Genomic DNA, 18,781 nt, shown 5'->3' with positions numbered 1-18,781 from the left:
AGAAGAAGAAGAAGGAGAAGAAGAAGAAGAAGAAGAAGAAGAAGAAGAAGAAGAAGAAGAAGAAGGAGAAGAAGAAGAAGAAGAAGAAGAAGAAGAAGAAGAAGAAGAAGAAGAAGAAAAATCATTTATATACAACTTTTGGGTGCATCCACTAAACACACTCAATCATGAAATTAGTTCTAATTTCCAAGGATTTTAATTTTGTAACAAAAGAAAGACGGTTCTTTTCCCTTCTGGTAAAATGTAAATATTTTGGACATTGCATTAAAAGGCTACAATGATTTGAGTTGGAAAATGATGACTATAAAAGCATATAAAACAAATGCAGTTATCAATAAACATAAACTCCAAGTAGTCTAATCATGGACAAGGTAGACACTCGTATGTATAAATTAAGAATCTCATCCAAAGGGGCACCTGAGTGGCTCATTGAGTTAAAGCCTCCGCCTTCCGCTCAGGTCATGATCCCAGGGTCCTGGGATCGAGCCCTCCATCGGGCTCTCTGCTTGGCAGCAAGCCTGCTGCCCCACTACCCTGCCCCTCTCTGCCTGCCTCTCTGCCTTCTTGTGATCTCTGTCTGTCAAAGAAATTAAAAAAAATAATAAAACCTTAAAAAAAAAAAAGAATCTCATCCAAGAAGGACCAAGAAATACATTTTATCTTTGTAAGATGTATTTACCATCCTTGTAAGATGGAATTACCTTACCATCTGACACTTAGTACATTTAAAGTAATACTGTTTCTAAATACGGTATGGACAAGCAACTTACTTCTGACTCCAAAAGCAAAGAAGGGTTATCTGAATCACACAGAAGACAAAAATCTCAACAAGACCCAGAGCCGACTGGCCAAGACAAAATTCCATTTTCCTAGTAGATATTCTTCAGTACCAATAAACGACTAGAAAAAGCGTTTTCAGTTTAAAACCTGAAGGCTAATCCTAAAAATAAATATAAACTTAGAATTTTTCCCCCAATTAGTATGGTGAAAGCTTTTAATAAAATGTTAAGTTGAAAAAAAAAAGCAGAATATCAAAGCATATAGAGATTAGGTCACAGAGGGAGTATCCAAGTATCAGTTTTATTTTTCTTTACTCCTTTACACATATTTTACATATGGAATTTTGTCTACTTGATATTTAGTAAAAGCGAATAGTAGACAGTATGTCAGTGTATGTGGATACGTACATTAGCTGTAGGGATATATACTTGTATTTGTGTGTGTGTGTGTGTGAGTGTCATAAGCTTGTCCTTAGTGGTTCTCCATGTAACATCTTCCTTTCAGGATTATGCTATGTCAGTGCAACATTGTTTATCAATATTCTGCTTTGTTCCACAACTGTTCTGCCTTGTAAGCATTAGGAAATATGTTTGTGAAAGCAGTCAGAAAAGAAAGCCCTAAGTGAAATTTAGCTTTAAAAAAACAAACAAACAAAAAAACAAAAAGAAAAAACAAAAAACAAAAAACTCCAGTATAACTTTATAAAAAATTAGGGGAAAATGGATAAAACAAAATGACTTAGCTATTACCTTGTTTCAATGGTCTTCTTCGCAGCTTTTCCTACCAAAAAAAAAAAAAAAAAAAAAAAAAAAAAAAATCCACCTAAGCTAAAATTACCACAGAGAAGACATAAGACATTTCTGTAAGTATTGGGTATAATTTCATATAACATAAAACTCCCAGAAAGACAGTTCATAAAAACCAGACTAATAGATCAAATTGAAATGTCAGTGAACAGTCAAGGCATAGATGACAATATGGCTTAATACAATGTTAATGTCACAAATAGATGAACACTATCCCCAGTGATTTTGGGGTCCCTGACACACTCAATGTACAAGCAGCTGGAGATCTTGGGGGACACTGACTCACCTGATCCAAATCAGGATACCACTTGCTCTATTACTCCCCAGACTGCCAGCTCCTGACTCCTGGCAGCTTTCCTGGCGTTGCCTGCAAAGGAGTCTCAGAGATTCCCAAACTTCTCAGAGCTGGATTGAGCTATTTTCTTAAACACACAGAGAATGTTTCCTAAGGCATCATGGTAGTCATGCACGCAATTCTGTTTAAAACAACTTAGTGAGCATTACCCTTCACCTCATTCTCTCAAACCTCAGCAACACCACTCATGTGCGGACGCAGGAAAGGAGTTATCTGGAGCTCTTTCTCTACCAGACACTGTACCAGGTGCTGGTGGAGACTCTAAAAGGCTTCACTTCATCTCTACTTTCCCTCATTTTCTTCCCTTTCCCCCGCAAAACAACAACAACAACAAAAAAGAATGAAAACAAAACAAAACCCTCTCTTCTTTGCTGTCACCGGAAGTCAAGTTTGACAGCTGGTCTGCATTCAGCATGCAAGGGCTCACAGAGAGAACTTATTTCTACACTGGGCTAGAAATCACCATGTGGGTTTTTTTTTTTTTTCCCCGTCAGTTAAGTCTCTCCCACTCCCCCTTCCTTCTAGGCAAACAACTATATACAAAGCAGAGAATAAACATCTGGAAAATGACACCAACATGACTCTCCAGTTGCAAAAAGGCAAAATTACACCATAATCTAATAAAAAATAAAAACTTGAGAGTCTGGCAATATTTTTGCATTTATCTTCAAAACCAAGCTTTAAATATATCAGAATGAATCGCTCTAGTTTAAATCCATCTTTTCAGACCTTTTGTCTATAAATTACAGTCGGACTAGACATACTATTTTATTACTTTGTCTTGTTCTGGTTTTGAGTCTCAGCTCGAGTCAGCTCTGAGTCTTCAACAGGGCAGGAACTAGGTCTCCACTGCCTTCTCCCCCATCCTCACTGAGCACACATTCCCAACTGAGCACCAACCATGGGCTGGCCACTGTTCAAAGCACAGAGCTCCTCCTGGACCTTACATTCTTGTAGGGGGAAAACAGACATATGAAATAAAAGTGTAACTGATACACTCTGGTGGAAGATGGTAGTGCTCCAGAGAAAACCGAAGGCAGGGAAGGGGATTAAGGAGTCCTGGGGGATAGCAGGAGGGTTACAGGTGGTTAGGGCCATTTTCCCCAAGAAGATCGAAGGGGGAGGGAGTCATGTAGATATTTGAGACAAACATATTCCAGGCAGAGGGAACAACACATGCAAAGGCTCTGAGGTAAAAAGAGTGTCTGATATCTTTGAAAAAGAGTAAGAAAGCCAGAATGGCTGGGAGTATGGGGAAGCATGGTAGAAAACAAGGTCCTAGAGGAAGTGGGGAAGGCAGAAACAAGGGGCCCCCATACTTGTCAAATAAATCGTAATAAACAGTAATGAACAGGAAGATGACTGGCATTTATTGAGGTTTTCCTACGGGTTAGGTGCAATTCCAGATAGGTTATGTGTATTATCTCCTTAAAAAATGCAAAACAACTGGTTACTCTAACATGTATCGTGCTGACTCTGTGCTTCAGGACACATAGCAGTAACCCAGAACTCAACACGAAATATTTCCCTGAACAAGTTTTGTTTTGTTTTGTTTTTCTGCCTTAACATGACTAAAACCTTTGTTAAATGCTGCAATTAATTTTACCTCTCCATGCATCTTAAAAATAAAGCCATAATTCCTTGTAAATGTCAGATGTCTAAGTTATTTCCAAGTTATGTTCTCTATGTGATTGTTCATGTCTATTTTAATGCCACAAGGTTAAAGAGTTCAACTTATAAAGTAGAAAGTTAATAACTTCAGTTCAGACACTATTCAGAGTTCGAATCCTAATGCATCCTTTGGTTTGTTTAATGAAGCCTTTAGCATTTTAACATCTTTTTTTTCCCTGAACTATATGATACAACTTAGTGTTTCTGAGTGTTACATCTACTACAGCCAAAAGATATGGTATATTCTGGTCTGCTGGCATGTTACCTTCTTTTTGCTGTTCTTTTATTTGAAATATATATAGACATGTAGAAATACGTATGCCAAGAGAGCAGGCTTGCTAAACACAATTAATTAAGGGAAGCACCAGAGGAAACTTCATAAAGACCTTCAATAGACTCTTTGTTACTTAGTTTCTGGTTTTTTTTTTATTATTATTTAAGATTTTATTTATTCATTTGAGAGAGAGACAGAGAGAGCACAAGTGATGGAGAGGCAGAGGAAGAGGTAGAAGCAGACTCTGCTGAGCAGAGAGCCTGATGCAGGACTCGATGCCAGGACCCCAGGATCATGACCTGAACTGAAGGCAGACACTTAAGTGACTGAGCCACCCAGGCACCTCTATTACTTAGTTTCTACTAATTAGAAAATAATTTGAAGATATCATCTAAACATGAAAAGATTGTTCAGTTTAACCCAACAAACATTTATTAAGCACATTTGTCAGGCGCTAGGATAAGGACAATCCCAGTCACTCCCTCAGGAACTGGCAGTCTAACGGGGTAGACAGAATCCCAGACCCTGGTGATGATGGAAAGGCTGGGGCAAGTATACACACTGATACAGAAGGTACCAGAATAAGCTTGGGCTTACTTTTTAAGAAGTCACTCACCTAGAACATCAGACATCCACTGTCCCATGTCTAACCAAATATGTAGGAGAGATCTTATATATCTTATATATAAGACCTTCTGATAGTAACAAATGAGAGTTGGGCAGAATTTTTAAGGCAATTTTAAAGTATCCAATTCTATGCTTAAAGTTTCCTTAGAGACTGAATGCTTATTTTTATTCTTCACTAAAACTTAAATCACATGGAGGAAATCTTTAATATACATCTACGAATATTTTCCTGAGGAGAGAATCAGGGATTTTTAGTTAGCACAAATTCATCACGCAAAACTTAGAATCAAGGTATGAAGATCTAAGTCCAAGCCTATGAATTTATACTAATTGCATTAATACTAAAGATCAATTTATACATAATGTTATATAAGATCAAAAAACCATGTGAAACCATATCTAAATTTAGTTAAGTCGGTCCAGAGGAAGGGCATAAGAAGGAGAAGAAATCAGACCAAATTCTGCTCATCTAGTCCTGGGGCCTGGGGCCTGGCATGCTAAATACTAGAAGAGGTGGCCCCTTTTTAAAAAATAAACTGAGCAAAAGCACCTTCAGGTAAACAGAAGCCCTACAAAGGAACCAGTATAGCTTCCCCAGACACTGACATAAAAAACTGGAATAATTTCATTGACTAGGCTTATAAATACTTAGATTATATTATCACATTTGTTTCCTGAAACATAGTCCAGTGAATAAAAGTGTAATATTAAATTGTCTATGACATTGATGGTAGCATTTTATAATCCTAAAATTATAAAATGTTTCCACCATTTCAAGGCTGATTAGAATCAGAATTACCTGGGAGAATTTTTTTTAAGTGCCTATTCCCAGGCCCAACCCACTTGTAATTCTGATTCATAGCATGGGGTTGGGGCTTTACAAAGCTTCCGGAGATAGTGGTGATGAGGCAGGTTGGGACGCAAGAACAGACTAAGCTGAGTCTGAGAATGAAGGTAAAATGTAATAAATGGGGTCAACTTCTCACCAAAGTTATTCTAGAGCTGTCCTCTTCTAAGCATCAAGATTGCTGATATCACTTCTGACCACCCTTCGACTATGTAGCTAGTAGCCTATCTCAAGACCTAAAATGGGAGTGCCTGTTTAAATTTATGGAAACTTGCAAAACAAGTGACCAAGGGCTGATTGAGAAAACCACAGATGTGAGAAATAGTTTAAAAAAAAAAAAATCACTGACTATCACTCCAGAGGTTTCAGACCAGAGTTCCTAGAATTTTTTTTTTCAGTAAAATGTCCCAAATCTAAGATTTGCCTTTTTGTGTGATTGAATACTTATGACTTCATTGGCTCTTTTAACATCCTAAACACATAGGATGTTTTGTAGAAACTCAAATGACAACATCTTCTGCCAGTCAGCTGCTACCAAGTCTCAAATTTGAAACTCAGTAAGATCTAAGCAATCACACTTGCTCCCAGAGAACTGCTCTCTCCACAAAGCACCCACTCAACAGCCTAGATGAAGGTCCAACATCTGAAATTTCGTTTGGAAAAATAGAAGACAGTTGTGGCAAGACGACGAAAGGGGCACATTGTTGGACACATTCTTAGAGGTCCCATCTTCTAAAAGTGAGGCGAGAAACATTTTTTAAATGTTTAAAACACCCATGATCAAAATCCTACATTTAATAAAAACATACATTATTTATTAAAATTTTACGAGATGCGTAGCATTCTGTTAGTGCCAGGACATATTTTGCCTAAACTTGAGCTTAAAAACAAACAAACAAACAAAACAAAAAAAGCCCAACCAAACAAACAAACAAACAAACAAATTGGTATGTAAGCAAACTTAGAACCACTACTGTCATCTTGAGTATTCATTCGGACTGGGAATGGGTACTTGGTTCAGTGAAGAAAATGCCAGCATTTGGATTCATTAGAAAACACAAGGTAGGGGTGGGGGGAGCTGTCAAAATACTCTGGATAGTGCCATTCAATACCCTCCGTTGTATAGGGGCACAAGCAGGGAAGGAAAAAAACAAGAACTGAAAAATTGCAGAAAGCTGCCCTATCAGTAAAGAACTAATTAAGAAGGATTTGCTGGGGTGGTAAAACGGTTTATTGCTTTAATCAAGTGGCTATGCAGAAGTAAAGTCGGTCGTGGGCTAATCACGTCCCACCTGAAACCAAGGACCAGGTCCACAGAAAGACCAGCCTGGTCGGGAATCGACTCGCTCAAACACCCAGGAAAGAGCCGAGCCACATGACAACTTGGGGCGCAAGCAGCACACAGGTGAGGCGGCCCTCCTCCCCAACTTCAGGGGAACCTCTTCCCTCCCCCCGCCCCCCATTCCTACGAGCGGCAAACGCACACCCTCGGGTCGCAGCCGCGCAGGGAGGACAGGGGACCGGGAGGGCCCAGACGCCCAGCTGCGGAGCAGCCCCGTCAAAGGAGGCTTGCGATCACCGTCCCCGCTCACGACTCTCCCCTAAGGCGGCCGGGGTCGTCAGCGCGCGACCCCCGGGGCCATGTCACTTCTCACGGGGCCGGCGGAGTCAGGAAGTCTGGAAGCAGAGTGAGCCCGGCTGCGGGGAAAGCAGAGGGGACGCGGGAGGTGTCAAGTTGCTTCTCTGGTCGAGCGGGGAAGGAGGAGTTGGGTGGGGGAACGATCGGAATTTCGTAACTTATTTTATACTCGAGCCGCCGTCCGCCTGAAAGAGCAGGACCCCGCGGGGAGCAGGCGGTGACCCATTTCCTCCCGCGCCGGGTCCCTCCAGGCCCAGCCCGCCCGGCCCCGCCGCCCGCCCTCCACTCACCCAGCTCGCCCGCCTGCAGCCGGCGCGGGGCGGAGACCACAAACAGGAGCGCCAGGAGGCCTCGGGAGCCGGCCACCATGGCCCGGCCGGGCGCCAGCTTGGCACACTCGGCCTCCCCTCGCGGAGCGCAGCGCCTCCGCTGCCCCGGCCGGGCAGCCTCCTCCGCGGCCGAGCGCGCCGCCGGGACTGGGCGCAGCCGCGGCCCCGCACCGAATCCCATTGGGGCGGCCGGGAGCCCAGCCCGACGGAGGCGTCGCCCGCCCCGCCCAGCCCAGCCCAGCCCCGCGCGCCGGCCCCCAAAGGAGGAAGTCGAGGTCCCCGGCGGCTGCTGGCCTTGAGGCCCGAGGCGCACTAGGAGCCGCCCGCGGTCCCCTCTAGGTACTGGGCGTTCCCTGTTTCGGTCTCTCTTTTTTCTTCCGCCGCTCCTCCCCCAATGCATGTGAACCTGGGAGCCAGGAGGACACCTGGCCTTGAGACCTACCCCGAGCCTCGCTGTGTCCAGGTCCTCCCCCGAGCTCCTGAGCGCGAGGTGGGGGAGGGGGGGCTGCTCTCCACCAGGGCTTTGCCAACCCCACAGGGGCGGGCATGCCAGTGATAGCAGCAGCGGAGGACGCGAAATATTGCCTGATAGGTTGATGATGGTGACAATAAAAATCCAGTTCAAGTCTCTCCATTCATTCATTCAAAAGTTACTAAAGTCCGGCAATGTGGCAGCCAAGCACAGTGCTAAGCCCTTGTGACACTTGCAGACGTTAAAAATAATCAGGCAAGTGTATAATGCGTACTGCGGTTGGTGACATGAAAAGTACCGGTGGAGCAGTCTGGAAGATCTAATTAGATGGCGGGGGAGGAGACCACGGGGGAGGAATCAGCCAGGAAAGGCTTTCCTTAAAAAGTGGCTTCTAAGCCGAGACTGGGAGAGTGAGTGGGACTTGGGAAAGCTAAAGGCGGGGGACAGGAGAACAACCTCGGTGTGCGAAGACGCTGAGGGAGGAAGAGGCCGGGGCGTCCAGAGCGCGCAGCACAGGTGGTTACATGGCAAGAAGTGGAAGCCTGTGCTCAGAGCAGGGGCCTGAACGTGGAGGGCCTGAGACGCCGCGTTAAAGGATGCTTAACTTGATCCTTGAACCAGCGAGCAGCCACAGAAGACGAAGGACGAAGGATCTGATTTCCTGGGCGTGTAGAGAAGGGCTGCGGGGAGGGCAAGCTGGAAGACTGGAGAGTTACAAGGGGGGGAAGTGGCAGTGGAAATGAACTGGACAAACTAAATACATATTTTACAGACTCTGACATCTTAAATCCGGTTGCAGTTCTCTCGCGCTCCCTCCGCTCGGCGCTCTGCAGTTTTCGGAAGTAACACGCAGCCACAGTTACAGCAGCAGGTGCGGAGAGGAGCTCTCCGGGGCGAGGACAGCAATCCTGCAGGGGTCCAGTGCCCGGGTTCACGTGCTCTTTGGATACTCGGATAGACTCTGTTTATGCCTGCGTATTCGTTTTTAGCTCTGTCTTTATTTTTTAACTATGCGTTTGTCTTTGGTGATTTGCTTTCTCAAAAGCAGCAGAGCTTAGAGGAAAGAGCTAGGGCTTTAGAAATGAGGCTGATCTGGGGCGCCTGGGTGGCTCAGTGGGTTAAGCCGCTGCCTTCGGCTCAGGTCATGATCTCAGGGTCCTGGGATCGAGTCCCGCATCGGGCTGCCTGCTCAGCAGGGAGCCTGCTTCCTCTCTCTCTCTGCCTGCCTCTCAGTGTACTTGTGGTTTCTCTCTGTCAGATAAATAAATAAAATCTTTAAAAAAAAAAAAAAAAAAAAAAAAAAAAGAAATGAGGCTGATCCAAGGCTGAATCCCAGATCAGCCACTGACTACCACTGATTCTCTCTGGGCCTCAGTTTTGTTGGCCATCTAATACCTAATCGTCCTGACTGTCACAGAGACAAAATAAAATACATATTTAAAATTTTGGCATGTCCGAGGTACTCAATAAATAGGTTTATCATATTTGTGTTAAAGGAAATTCACACCCGTGAAAGTGTTCAATATTCTCACACAGAAAACATGAAAGATACTTTGATACATTGAATTAGTCCCTAACTCTGGCTTTCTCTGTTTCTTCTTTCTTTTCATTCCTTCCAAGAAGGTGAGTTTGGGCAGCTGCTGCTGGCCTCCAGTAGGCATGGCTCTGGAACAAGGACCAAGGAAAGACAATGAGCGTATTGTTTACTAGTGAGGAATTCACCCAGTGAGCCAGGTGGGCTCCCAGAGGTGACCTTTTCCATGTCAGGTAATACCTTCGTGGGAATGAATATATTCTACACCAAAGTCCCGAGCCACATCAGAGGCGAGATTTAGGATCTGGTAACAATGGGAAAACAAGAAGGCAAGCTATATCCTAGTGCTTTCATTATGCTATTCCTTCCTTTAAAAAATAAAAGCAAAGCATAGTGAAAAAAATATGAAAATACAACAGATTGCTAATTACATTTTTGTATATAATGATATAAATCAACCTCACTGCCTTGCTATACTCCAACAACATAGACTTTTATGGTAAGCATGTGTATCTGTTTTACTCTTTTTAAAAATAATTTTATTTATTTATTGGAGAGAGAGGCAGAGATAGTGAGAGAGAGAGAGAACAGGAGCAGGGAGAAGAGGGAGAAGCAGACTCCCGATGAGCAGGGAGCCTGACAGGGTGTTAGATCCCATGACCCTGGGATCATGACCCAAGCAGAAGGCAGATGCTTAACCAATTGAGCTACTGTTTTACTCTTGAGAAGATTCCGTTATGAATTTTTATTTAAAAATTTTTTTAAAAGATTTTATTTATTTATTTGAAAGAGAGAGACACAGTGAGAGAGGGAACACAAGCAGGGGGAGTGGGAGAGGGAGAAGCAAGCTTCCTGTGGAGCAGGGAGCCCGATGCGGGGCTCGATCCCAGGACCCTAGGATCATGACTTGAGCCGAAGGCAGACACTTAAAGACTGAGTCCCCAGGCACCCCCCATTATGATTTTTAAAATGATACATTATGAGATTTCAGAACATAATGTAAAGTTTGGAGATTTTGTTAAAAATTATAATTAAATGAGGTAAGACTCATTTACAGCATCTCACATACTAAGATTAAAGAACTGCTTAGCTATCATGTGAAACCTCTCTGGAAGGGCCCCTCACAGAGCAACCTCACATTTAACCTGTCTCCCCACTTGCCATCCAGTCTTTCCTTACTTTGCCTATCTTACTGCATTTTTGTTTACATTTGCTATCTCTTCTGTAAAAGTAAAGAACAGCTGGCCAGAGCTGCCTTGTTTTATATATAAAATATGTACTCTGTATTGCTTAGGTAAGACAGAACTTAAAACAGAACCGCAAGACTGGTTTTATTCTAAAGTAGTTAGAAAGCTTTAGACTGTGGTTCAGTTTGATAACCTAATCAATTTGATCCTTAGCATGCAGTAACTTTGATCTGACTATGAAGAAGACCAAATGGGATATAAATGTGAAACCCAGGGAGGCTTCTATTCCTGAATGTTCTCCTTTTCCCAGTTCAATTCAATAAACTCAAATTAATAAATATATTTTAAACATGTCTATACTGCAAAACAATGGGATGGAGACACAATGGAAAAATACAGGTACTTCTTTCCTCCATTCATAATCTAATGATAGAAACTTTAATTATATAGGTTCCTAAGTACAATGATGAAAGTCCAGGGTATTATAGAATCACAACAGAAGGGTATATAACTGGATTGCAAAAGCCTGGAGGGGTTGGGAGGGATGAAGATGGCAGTTAGAAGGAAAATAATGTTTGTAAAATGAGAAGAACTTCTGAGAAAGTTCAGAAACACAGATCACACGGTGCTCTCAGGAACTGAGCCTAATTCACCAGGGTTGGAACAGTGAGCGTGAGATAGGAGTGGGAGCCTGAAGGTGCAGTGGGAGGCGAAAGCAGGATCTGAGGGCGCCCAGGGCAATGGGAAACAAGGAAAAGTGGAGGAACTTGTTCAGATTTGAGTTTTGGAAGACCACACTGGCTGTGGGGTGGGGAATGGATTAGAAAGAGGCAGAAAAACCAATTAGCATTTTGTGGCAATACTCCAAGACTAAAGATGATGGCACCTGTCTCTTGTGCTCAAAGGGGCGGGGGAATCAGTGGACCAGCAGCATCAAAACACCTGTGAACTTGCTAGAAATGGAGACTCCTGTCCCCAACCCTGCTTGGACCTCTGAACAGAAACTGCATTTTAGTAAGATTTCCAAGTCAGGATAAAGCCATTGGTAGATGTGAGAGATAGAGGTTAGAAACACAAGATATAATGGAGTCTTGGCATGTAGGCGGTGAGTGAGAAGGAGGATTCAATTCTGAGTGCAGCAGCCCAAATAGTTGGTATCACCCACATTATTTCCTGTCTAACTCCCTATTGACTTCTGGTGGCTGGTGTTCATTAGGTAGCTGTGCCATCTCAGCTCTAGCATGGATTCCTGCTGTAGCTTACTGTGGCCAGATCTCACCTTCTGGTTGTCTCTTTTGCAGCCCTAGAAACTTGACTGTTGTCAATGTGCTTGAACTTGGAAATACCGCTCTGTGCTTAACTTAATCACAGAAATATATAAACCAGCATCAATGCCCATTTATTAATACCAAGAACTATAAAATGGTGATGGGAATTTTCTTCATCCTGAGAGCAACTTTGGAAGGTAGGGACCACCCGAGGTAGTTAGACAAGCATGAAAGAAAAACAAGGCTGATTGATCCTTTTACTGGTTCTAATGTTTGAAGGCAGCAAGTAGGAGTACTGGATCCTTCCCATCCTTCACCCCTGTTAAAGTAAAAACAAAACAAAACAAAAAAAATATTCTGACACTTATTTGAACAGTAAGGAAGACTTTATTTGGGAATATTGCGACAGGGGTTAAGACTACGGCAACTGTGGAGAGAGATCGGGCTTCACTCTGAATACAGCGAAGATACCTGGGGATTTCCAGTCAACAAACAGATGGAAAATTGTTAAGAGGAGACATCAAGGATAGGGGGATTCTTGCTAAGTTCACTCCACAGGATTCCTGCTAAATACAGGTCAAGACTGGCACATCAAAGGTGGAGGATGAGAAACTTGATCACATATCAAATGGTGTTCCAGTATGGTACAGGGTTCTCTCTAAACTGACTTAGCAGGCAGTAGAGAGCTCGAGGATGAGACCTCCTTGGAAAAGGAGGACCTGACTTCGGTTGGGTCAAGGAGAGAGACTTTGTCACCTGCATGTGGGTATTTCTGCCACCAGCACCAAACAACTGGACTATGCAGGCAACACCCTCCTCCAGTGGCAGAGATTATTAGTTGATAATCTCACATAAAGTGTGATTATGGTCACACTTGCCTGCTAAATTGGCCTTACTCTAATTTCCATTTCTTCTTTAGATATGCCAATGTTTTAATCAGACCTTCTCCACATTCCCTAATTCTGCTTCCAATTCCCTATTTCTTGATATAGTGTAAGTTTCAAGGGGCAACCTTATTTTCAAGTTCTAGTTGCCTGCAATACACATGCATAGTTTTAAAAAAGTAGTCCTTGAAGAACCTTTGCATACTTCCTCGAATCAGTTCTTAAGACAGCTTTAGGACAGCTGTTTCCTAATCGTGTCCCCAGGAAACATGTTTACTCCAGTGGCAGAGATTATTAGTTGATAATCTCACATAAAGCCCACTAAGCTGTGAAGCAAAGAAATGTATTTATTTGAGCCTTGGTTCCCAACACACTTGAAATCCCATTTTTGTTTCCTATGTTGTGTGTGGTGTAGGGCACAAGGTAGGTAACTGCATAGTTTTTATTTTGTTTTTACCAAACACATTCAGTGTAGAGAGAAGAGGTATGGTGGGTCTCCTTCATCCCCAGGCTTTAAAGAACCCATCAACCCATCATTGAGGGGAGCCTGAGTGACTAAGTCAGTTAATTGTCTGCCTTCGGCTCAGGTCAGAATCGAAGAGTCCTGAAATGGAGCCAGAGTCCTGCTCTGGGCTCTCCACCCTTCTGGAGTCTGCTTCTCCCTTTCCCTCTGCTTCCCCCCCCCCCCCCCCCCCCCACCCCATGCTTGTGCATGCTTGCCCTCGTGCATGCTCTGTCTCTCTAGCGTGCTCTCTCTCAAATAAATAGTATCTTTAAAAAAAAAAAAAAAGAGCCCATTGCTGACCAGTTGCTCATTTCCACGCTCTCTAACTTGGTGTGCAACGGAGATGGAGGCAACAGTCAAATGCAGGCACTAGAGGAGAGTTCTAAGCTTTGCTGTCATCACAGTCCCACCTGCAGCCCAGAACCTTGGGCCATTTGCCTGAGTGAGGAGGGGAGGGAGGGAAACTTGGAGGCTCCTTTCTTCCCACCCAGAGTCCCTGTACTCTGGGACCATCCTCCTGGAGATATGCATGTCTGTAATAGCTATCATCCAGAGCCCCCAAGGTAAGGGCGGAGGGCCCTCCACTCACTTGTAACAGACACAATTATTGACTTGAGTGTTGAAATCCGACCTGGCAGCTGAGTTTCAGGCTCAGCTAACATGCTCCAGTGCCTTCCCCCCCCCCCGCCCCCCCGCCCCGGATCCTCCATCTGAGCCTAGAACCCAGGGGAAAGAGCTGGAGAGATTGCTTGGAGAGCAAAGAATTAACAAGGAGAGGACAACAGGCATCAGAGGGTGCCATTATAGGTGGAGGGAGCCCAGAGTACCGGGCTGCAGGATCTCCCAATACTGAGGCTGAAACTAACCTTTAGACATTTAGGCTTTGACCACTGAGAGCTTCAAACCAATTGGTCAGAGCTGAGAAAGCTGAGAGGAAGAGAAAGAAGAACTGACCAGTCCTTAGCACAGCCCAACCCTGCCCTCAAGTTTTATGCCCTTGTGATATTGGGATGGGTTGGAGACCCTGCCCAGAGATCAAGGAGTACTGGGTCTAGTGACCTGGTAAAAGTCACCCCCCACCCACCCGCCTTGGCTTTAGTTTACTCCTGTCTACAAGGAGCAGGCTAGACTAGACAGTCTGTGATATTTCCTGCTTGGACATCCAGGATGCTGTCTTAATGCTAATGTGAGCTCTTGGGGAAGTGGAGGTGATCCCTTGGGATCTCTGGAAAGTATTCTTGGAAGCTGAAAACATAAAACAACTTTTAAGGAGAATTGGCCCCATGCTTTGGCATGCCCACATGACTCTCATGTACTCAGCCCCGAGGGCTGAGGGTTACAAAGAACAGGCATCTGCTGTGGATGGGGGGAGAGTAGAGCATCCGCGAACACCTCACAGTGAGGACCGGGAGGGAAATCAGGAAGCTTGGGACAAATGAGGGCTCTCCATTCAAGAGTCCGAGCCATTTATCTCAACTTCTGCTGAGAGATTAGGTCCTGATGTTTATCTTCTTTCCTTCCCTTGCATCCCTCCACGTGATTCGACTTTATAGTTGGAAGAAAACAAAGACCATTGCAGCCCCCAGTGCACTTCAGCACGAGATGTGTTTCTCTTAGGCAACAGGGTAAGTGTTAGAGCAGGAAGACCTTCGCCCAGGTAGCCGGCCTTCCCTAAGATCCCTTCAGCCCTGTCTTCACACAACAGTTTGTAAATTCCATGCAAACTTACCAATTTGTATCCCAATAAACATCTTGAATCTTGAATGCAGAAACTCAGCAAAGTTTAAAATAAAAAGTCCTGACGAGGAGTAGGAAGTGGGACTACTCCTATTAGAAACTAGTACCCACTCTTCTTTTCTAAAGCCTTTTATCCTCTAACTTCACAAACTTTGTCTCAAGAGACAGTCTTCATTTAGTTAAATAGGTGAAGGGTTGAATTTCAGCTTAAGAGACAGGCTTTGCTTGTTCAAAGAGGATGTTTTCCATTTTCCATAAAAATCTGAATGTTTATGTCATATGGCTTAAAAAAAATAAATCGTGATTCCAGACCACAGGGAGATGATCATAGGTTGGAAAAAAGAGAGATAAAAATCTTGAAATTAAGAAGTTGAGTAATCTTTTCTGAGCACAGAAATTTCTAAGTAAACAGAGAGCCTTTTATGGGTTAGATTCTGAAGTCTTTATTTAGACAACAATTCTCTTAGTTAATGGAATTTTTATTTGAACAGAGAACATAGAACGAGATTGAGAGTCAGGTTAAAAGGAATCCAAAATACTCGCCACTTTGTTAGCAAACCGCCATGGAGAGTCAGGCAGTCTGGCCCTCCTCGCCCCCTCTCTACCCTCAGCCACTCTGCTGCCTCCGCAAACTTGCCAAAGCAAATCCTGAAGGATACAAGTTTGGCAGACTTTGGTAAAAATATTAGCTAAACAGTTTCTACCCTTTCTACCCTGTCCGTATTTCTCAGTCCATAGCAGGGGAGTTCTTGAAAAATAGCAACGTCAATTCAACTTTTTCTGGCCAGTGTCTTCTCTCCCTACGTGAAGGTAAACCCAGTTGGCTTTATTCCAGAGGCATATCCTGAAGACTGGAACTTACTCAGCTCTCTTCCTCATTAACAGTAGGACTTTGAATCACAGACCATTCATTAACTGATGCAGAGGAGACACTTGACAAAATTCAGCAGTTACAGGGCGTCTGGGTGGCTCAGTGGTTTGTGTCAGATGCTTGGTTTTGGCTCAGGTCATGATCCCAGCATCATGAGATCGAGCCCTGCTTCAGGCTTCACGCTCAGCAGGGACCCTGCTTAAGAGTCTCTCCCTCTGCCATCCTCCATACCCCACAGCGCTCTCACTTTCTCTCTAAAAAATAAAAATAAATGATTCTTGCTCTCCCTCTGCCCCAGTCTCTATCAAAAAAGTGAATAACTTATTTTAATTGCAGGCGCTCCTGGTGGCTAGGTTGGTTAGGCATCTGACTCTTGATTTGGCTCATGTCATGATCCCAGGGTCAGGAGGTCAGGGCCCAAAGAGGGCTCCACATTGGGCATGGGGCCCGTTTAAGATTCTCTCTCTCCCTCTCCCCCTGCTCGTCCCAACCCCCCACCCCGCTCACTCACTCTCTCTCTAAAAAATATAAAATTAAAAAATATTCTATCTTTCCCTCTGATCCTCCACGCTGCTCTGTCTGGCTCACTCTCTCTCAAAATTAATTAATTAAAAAAATTAGCAGTCACTCATGAAAATTACTCTGGATAATAGAAATAGAAAGTTCCTCAATTTCATAAAGAACATTTACCAAAAAAACTTCCACTAACATCGTAGTTAATGTGAAACCCTGATGCTTTCCTACTGACGCTGGGAACAAAATAAGAATGTCTGCTCTCCCTGCTCTTCTGTTTTTATTCAACAAAATGCTGAAGACTTCAGCCAATTTCATACTGCAAAAAAAAAAGGAAAATAAAGGGCATACAGATCAGAAAGGAAGATAAAAACTATTCTTGTTTACAGACGATATGACTGTCTCTGTAAGAAAGTCCCAAGGAATCTACCAAAACTTCTAGAACACGTAAGTAAGATCGCAGAATACAATATAAACATACGAAATTGATTGTTTCCATATACTTGTAGTGAATATAGGTGTTAAAATTAAAAATACAATACCATTTACAGCCACTCAAAAATGAAATACATGGGGTAAATCCCTTAAAACATGTATAAGACTTGTATGCTGAAAACTACAAAACACTGGTGAAAGAAATCAAAGAGGATCTAAATAAGGGGAGAAGCCAGGGCAGCTGAACATCCACAGGCAAAAAAAAAAAAAAAAAAAAAAAAAAACCCCAAACCAAGTTTAAAAACTTAAAAAAAAAAAAAAAAAAAAAAAAAAAAAGAGCCTCAATCCAAGTTTTACAGCTTATACAAAAATTAACTCAAAACGGATCATGGTCTTAAATGTCAAACATAAAAGCTATGAAATCTTTGGAAACAATGTAAGAGAAAACCTTTGGAATCCAGGATTAGATAGAAAGTTCTTACATGTAGCAGCAAAAGCACAATCTCTAAAAGGAAAAATTGATAAAGTTGAACTACTTTAAAATGAAAACCTTTTGTTCTGGAGGTTAAAAAAAAAACTAAGAGAATGAAGAGCCATGTTACAGAGTAAAAGCAACTCTAGTAAACCACATACCTGACACAGGACTAGTATGTAGAATGAATAAAGAACTCATAATATTTAACAGTATAAAACCCAAATACTTCAGTTAGAAAATGGGAAAGACATGAAGAAACATTCACCAAAGAGAATATTTGGATAATAAAAAAGCACATGAGAAGATATTCAATATCATTAGCTATGAGGGAAATGCACGTTTAAACTATCAACTATCAGTATATACCTATCAGAACAAGGAAATAAAAATGGTGACAACACCAAATATTGGTGAAGACATGGAAGATTGAATCACTCATACATTCCTGGTGGGATTTTGAAATGGTACAGCCAGTCTGGAAAATCATTTGCAAATTTCTTTTCTTTTCTTTCCTTTTCTCTTCTTTTCTTTCTTTCTTTTCTTTTTTTTTTTTTTTTTTTTTTTAGATTTTACTTATTTATTTGTCAGAGAGAGCGAGCACAAGCAGGGGGAGTAGACGGCAGAAGGAGAAGCAGGCTCCCCATAGAGCTGAGAGCCCAACTCGGGGCTCCATCCCAGGACACTGGGATCATGACCTGAGCCAAAGGGAGACGCTTAACCTACTGAGCCACCCGGCACCCCTTTTTGCAAGTTTCTTAATGTATTAAATAAACCACCACTATACAACTTACTGGTCATATTTCCCTCAGAAATGAAAGACTTATGACCACATAAACACCCACACGCAAAAGTTGATACTAGCTTTATTCATAATAGTCAAAAACTAGAAACAAGCCAGATGTCTTGCAGTGAGTGAACGGTTTAACAAATAGTGCAACTTCCATACCATGAAATACTATTCGGCGAGAAAAGGGAATAGACACAGGACAACTTGGATGAATCTCCAGATTCGTGGCAGATTAAGTGGAAAAAATGCAAGCCTAAAAAGTCACACATAGTATGATTTCATTACTATAACATTCTTGAAATGACAAAATTGGAGATGTGGAGAACACATTTACATACATACATAGAGTCAATGACAATATCTTGCTTATTATGATAGTATACTGTAATTGTACAAGTTGTTGCCATTGAAAATACTGGGGAAAGAGTATACCCGATCTCTTGGTATTATTCCTTATAACCGTGTATGAATCCACCATTCTCTCAAAATAAAAAGTTAAATAAAACAAAACAAAACAAAAAACCCCTGTTAAGGTTACACCTTTTTCTGTGTCAGAAGTCCCACAATAGTTGTCTTTCTCTGCTTGACTTATTTCACTAAGCATGATACGCTCTAGTTCCATCCATGTTGTCACAAATGGCAAGATTTCATTTCTTTTGATGATCTCCCTGATATGAGGAAGTGGTGATGCAACATGGGGGCTTAAGTGGGTAGGAGAAGAATAAATGAAACAAGATGGGATTGGGAGGGAGACAAACCATAAGTGACTCTTAATCTCACAAAAC

At 42.7% G+C, this 18,781-nt stretch overlaps 1 protein-coding gene and 1 long non-coding RNA gene across 5 annotated transcripts in view; one reads left to right on the top strand and one right to left on the bottom strand.

The window, feature by feature from the left end:
* DCBLD1 (discoidin, CUB and LCCL domain containing 1) overlaps positions 1–7,467 on the bottom strand; it is a 66,794-nt gene extending 59,327 nt beyond the window's left edge. For 3 of the 4 annotated variants that reach the window (XM_059400607.1, XM_059400609.1, XM_059400610.1), the window contains exon 1: positions 7,290–7,467. In XM_059400607.1, the coding sequence (XP_059256590.1) occupies positions 7,290–7,368 (79 nt within the window). In that variant the 5' untranslated portion in view covers positions 7,369–7,467. The remainder of the gene's footprint in view (positions 1–7,289) is intronic. The other variant, XM_059400608.1, reaches the window with a different exon arrangement.
* Positions 7,468–7,476: 9 nt separating this feature from the next.
* LOC132018119 (uncharacterized) lies at positions 7,477–9,109 on the top strand. Its single transcript, XR_009404453.1, has 2 exons — positions 7,477–7,667; positions 8,600–9,109. It is a non-coding gene; the product is annotated as an uncharacterized LOC132018119 (long non-coding RNA).
* The last annotated feature ends 9,672 nt before the right edge of the window (positions 9,110–18,781 follow it).

Source organism: Mustela nigripes, chromosome 5, assembly GCF_022355385.1.
Source record: "Mustela nigripes isolate SB6536 chromosome 5, MUSNIG.SB6536, whole genome shotgun sequence".
In the NCBI taxonomy this organism is placed as follows: Eukaryota; Metazoa; Chordata; class Mammalia; order Carnivora; family Mustelidae; genus Mustela; species Mustela nigripes.
This window is presented reverse-complemented; position numbering and strand designations above follow the sequence as displayed.